The sequence below is a fragment of the Chiloscyllium punctatum genome, chromosome 36 (genome assembly GCF_047496795.1).
Source record: "Chiloscyllium punctatum isolate Juve2018m chromosome 36, sChiPun1.3, whole genome shotgun sequence".
Lineage (NCBI taxonomy): Eukaryota > Metazoa > Chordata > Chondrichthyes > Orectolobiformes > Hemiscylliidae > Chiloscyllium > Chiloscyllium punctatum.
The window spans coordinates 47453516-47458890 of NC_092774.1; the positions used below are offsets into that span (position 1 = coordinate 47453516).

The 5375-nt window shown below is 38.2% G+C and overlaps 1 protein-coding gene across 1 annotated transcript; it reads left to right on the forward strand.

The window, feature by feature from the left end:
- Positions 1–1469: 1469 nt before the first annotated feature.
- Positions 1470–4948, forward strand: LOC140460079 (probable G-protein coupled receptor 139). Its single transcript, XM_072554481.1, has 2 exons — positions 1470–1539; positions 4032–4948. The coding sequence occupies exons 1-2, from the start codon at positions 1470–1472 to the stop codon at positions 4946–4948; spliced, it is 987 nt and encodes a 328-aa protein (XP_072410582.1).
- Positions 4949–5375: the final 427 nt, after the last annotated feature.

Consider the following 5375-nt stretch of genomic DNA (forward strand, 5'->3'; position numbering starts at 1 on the left):
GTAAGATTAACTTTCGAACAATAAGCAGGAACAGTAAACCTTTTGACAAATGGCTAATGTTTGAATGTTTGAATGGAATTGGAATAAATATAACGAAATTGGAGACCTATACTGGCAAGAGAACATTAAAAACATAGAAACTTAAAAGATTTTCTACGAGCATCCAACAGCCTAGAAAATTCGACAATGAATGGTTTCAGGGCAAAAGTTGAGAGATAAAAACAATAACTGCAGATGCTGGAAACCGGATTCTGGATTAGTGGTGCTGGAAGAGCACATCAGTTCAGGCAGCATCCAAGTAGCTTCGAAATCGACGCCCGAAATGTCGATTTCGAAGCTACTTGGATGCTGCCTGAACTGCTGTGCTCTTCCAGCACCACTAATCCAGAATCAGGGCAAAAGTTGTTGAAATCTATTTGCATATATCACAAAAAATGTTGTTAATGACTGAATAATTATGACTTCTGATTGCATCTAGAAGCCGACAGACTGAAATTTAGAAATGTGAAAAGAATATAGCAGCGAACAATGTCACGAATTTAAAGCCCAAATGATTGCAACCTTTGATACTACCCTATAAAAGCGGTGAAGAAGGCTGATGATATATGCGTCTTCATAAGGAAAACGATGCTGTGCAGGTGCTGGGGTGGGACGGTGGATGGACAACATTAAAAAGCACACAATACCAGGTTAACGTTAAACTGTTGATCTATAACCTGGTGTTGCGTGACTTTTAACGTCATAATGGTATATGGTATAAAGGAGCAAAGATGTGTTTCTGCTTTTGCATAGGGACTTTTTGACTATGGAGTGAGCGCTACCAATATTTGCCAGATTGATTTCTGGGCTGTCAGGAAAGTCATTTGAAGAGGACTGGATCAGTTTGTACTGTATGTACTACAGTTGGGAATAATGGGGGGATCTTGCAGGAAAATGCAAAATTCCAGCACGATTGGACAGGGTCAAAACTGAAAAGGACATTCCTGATGACCAGGAGTCCACAACAAACGCAGTCTCCAAGAGCGTAATGGAGTACTCCTTCTTCAATTTTCCATGTTTCTATGAAGTCACGACTGGATTTGGGGTCACATCGCACTTCCTCTGTGGTCACAGGTACTGAATGAGGATTGGCAGGCAGAATCTGGTAGTGTTTACTACGAAAGGCTCATTTCTCATCACAGGTAACGGTGAAAACCTTACCTCGATATCCAGACAGTTATTGTTCCTATCAAGAAATGTTATTAGGAAGGGTTTGGGTCTCAACAAATATCATGTGCGAAATATCACGAAGGTAAATAATTCATCCATCAAAACATGAACACCAGCTGAGCAACTGCTGCACAGATCTGTTTGTTTCAATGGACCTTAATCAAACTTAACAAACTAATGAGCTCCCAGGTGCTTAGAATGAGACATAAATATCAAAATTTACACTGAAATTCTAAACAAGCTCACAGAGTCTGATAGAAATGCATGAAGCACTAAAAGGTCTGCTGTTTGCCATTTACTATCCCATTATTGCAGTAATCGGGGTTCCAGGTAAGTTACTGTCCATGTAGTGAGTGCACGAATGATGCGTAAGTAGCAGTGACTGAGACAGTTCATTAGAATCGCCTCTCCACTTTTCAGATTGCCTGCCTCTGATTTAATATCTTCTCATTTCCCCATCACGAGTGCAATGGATTTCGTTTAACTGCAATCATTATTTTTCACCAACCTTGCATTACGTCATTATTTTAACTTCATGATTTCTCCCACGTCCGTCAGTTTAACACAATTTGGCAGGATTGAACTGTAACTTCTCCACGTTATCCTATTTACTTCAAATTCTAAATCTTTAGGCTTCTTCATTTTGCCCCTATAATTTGATGTTCAGACGTATTCTGCCTCCCAAACACATACAATTTCATTCTTCTAATTGTGATTCCTGCAATTTAGTGCTGACAACTACATTTGTCGTTCTACTGCATGGCTGGCCCTGCTCCTGCAGTGAATGGGCATAATGTTATAATGGTGTCAGTTCTGTAAATTTCTAGTACTGACATTGTTCTTGTGGGTGAATTAACGAAACCTTACTGTTATGTAAATTAGTTCTTTGGTGGCACTGAATGTCACATTATAAATGAAGTGCAAGTTATGTCCTGTTCTGTTATTCACTTCAGGTGTGGATAAATTATCACATTGTTCACAGTGGTGTAACTGCAAATTTATTGTGATATTGACTACTACAGAGAAAAACACAAAGAATTAATATTTGAGACTTGTTAACCACTGAATAATATATGACAGAATTTAAATAAGGGAAATGTTAAAGAGGCAATATGTGACACCGAGACAATGACCAAATCGTTTTTATCAGTCTTTCTGGATAAGTTTGATCACGTTTCCATAGTCACCTTATTCTGAGACAGCACTTGAAACCAAATCTTCCCACCAGGGGCAATCACTTTAGCCCACAACAAAAATCTGAATTAATTTTTGCCTAAACTTTATTATCATTATATTTCATTCGACATGATATGTTTCAGTGTTTCCGTTCTCAGCCTCTACAAAATTCCATACATCAGCATTGCTATCCTACATCCCATTCTGTGTTGTTAAGTGTTCTTTAATGATAGATTTTCTTTCATTTCCTTTTTTGCCACCACATAGAAATGCTCAGACACCATTTTCACCATATTTTCCACATTGAGTGCAATCCTACAAATTGTAGCATCTCTCATAGGCATGCTGCATGGATTCTTGGTTTAATTGTCCACTCAACAATGAATTTAATTGTTAATCCAGACAGTTCTGCACAAGCATTTGGCTACAACATGGCTTGTCACTGTTTGCAACTCTCTATCTGCAGTTGAAGTCCGTGCAATCGACATCCACAAATATCTATGTGTTACTGTGTTGAGGCTCAACTTCACAACTGAGCTTTGATAACATGTCCCTTTCAAAGCTGAAGACAAAATCATTGTCATTTTGCATTCAACTTGATTTGAATAACTGTCTGGCGTCTTCACTGCTGACATTTCGAAGAAGGAATCATTTTTGCAATAGCTTGTTTCATGCATCACTTTGAATGGGCAGTGTGACGCACTCAATATCCTTGGTGATTTAATTGCTTATTGTCAGTTTCTCTATCTTTAATTCTTTCAATATTTTCTACAATTCTCTGTCATGTTTCCAAGTCAGCTCTGTCTTCTTCCGTGTTAGAATTTATGGCGATGCTGCTCCATTAACAAGATAACGTTGTCCATGTTACTTTGTCGAAGGATTTAAAAAGGTGGATGTTACAATTTGTCTAGATTTTGGACACTTAGAGTGTGGCTGGCAGACACTCCAAGGCAGCACTTAAGAAAAAAGACTTTTAGATTTTTTTTAAATTTTGTACAATGAAAAGGGTGTGGCCAGTTCCCCCAGTTCAAAGATGATTCTAGTTTGGTTTTTGTTTTAACTGCGGACCCAGAAAAGTTGATGGAGTAAACAGAGGTTCCACGATTCAGAAATGATCCCTAGCTGATTCTCTCTGCCATCTCCCTCTCCTCTCAGCACCTGTATTTAAATTTAACTTTTTAATTTGTGTATGGGATTTTGCGGGAAATCAGAACAGCTCTCTGTTGGGTTTCAGCAGATATTGCATCGGTCGGGTTTTCAAATCATTATTATTCTGAATTCTTTGTTTTCTTTTGTTTGTGTTTCCTCTGGTGGTGAGTAAATAAATTACATTTTACTTGACGCCAAATGGTTTGACCACCTTCTTCTCTACTGAGATTTCCAACTAGAAAACAATTTGAAAACTTAGTTCCTGGACTGGTCCATAACAAAGCCATTAAATTAATTTTGCATTATATTGACATTTACTTGGTGTACTTTCTCATCTGGAAACCACCTGAAACTTCATAAGCAGTCTTGGCGAGCTTTATTCATAACTTACATCAAGAAACTTTCAAATTTACAAAGATTCCTTTGAAGAAGAGTGATTTCTTTTGGGAGTAAATCTGTAACATTCAGTTTTTTTTGTGTGTGTGTCAATATTGCAGCGAACTTAGCAGTTATTTTGATCCTGTCTCGAAGAAGGTGTGGTATCCCCGGGTGCATCGTTTATTACCTTGTGTCAATGGCAGTATCGGATCTACTGGTGATAGTGACAGCTGTCGTATTAAATCGCATTGCTGGGATTTATTTTCCATCCAGTTTTCTCTCAATCACGCCTGTGTGCAGTGTTCGTTCTGCATTCAATTACGGATTTATTGATAGTTCTGCCTGGCTAACAGTCGCCTTCACCATTGATCGATTTGTAGCCATTTCTTGCCAGACACTCAAAATGACATACTGCACCAGGAGGACAGCGATGCGCATTGTAGGAATTGTGACTACATTAAGTTTCATAAAAAATGTATTTGTATATTTTACATATGAACCGAGGTACATCGTAAAAAATAAACCCTGGTTCTGCAACCTAAAAGATGTATTTTACACATCAATTGTATGGGCTGCATATGATTGGATTTGTTCAATTTTAACCACTTGTCTCCCATTCCTTCTGATCTTACTTCTCAATGCTCTGACCGTCAGATACATTCTAGTGGCTAATAGAGCCCGCACGAGACTCCAGAACCAGAAGATGGGAAAGAATCGGAGCGATGCAGAGATGGAGAAACGAAGAAAGTCAATCGTTTTGCTCTTTGCCATTTCAGGCAGTTTCATTCTGTTCAATGTGCTGTACTTTATAACAATCCTCTACGTCCGCATTGGGAATCTTACTTATGCCTCCGGTTCCAACTTTAACAATCTCTCTTTTGTCCTCAATGAAAGTGCATTTATGCTTCAGTTTTTGAGTTCCTGCATTAACCCGTTTATTTACGCTGGAACCCAGAATAAATTCAGAGCTGAGGTAAAGAATGTGGTAAAATATCCGTGGCGCATTTTCTTCAAAACGTTGAAGATTTCAAAGTGAAATAGAGAGAGACTGCAGTGGTATTGTCAATATACTAATATTCCAGCGATTCAGAATAATGTTGTGAGCATATGTTGTGAAATCCTGCAATGAAGCAGGATTTTGGAATGTATATGCAAACCAATAAATCTGGATTATAATGCTGGTCTCAATATCTTTGAATAAAACTGTTTGCATTCCATTTATAAGATACAATGCAACATATTTTGATGTAACTTTCTCATATTTGCCGATAGACCAGTAAAGGTGCTGCTACTATGCCAAGTCAAAGAGCAATCTCATGAGTGAATTGAATTTGTCATTTAGTCACATCTGAAAGTGCAATTATGCAAAATCAATCAAAGAGTCCACCAGGAATCTCATTTGTAAAATGATAAGCCGTCTGAATGATTTTGAGCCGGAGGGGCGAAATCAATGCTCTTGGTCA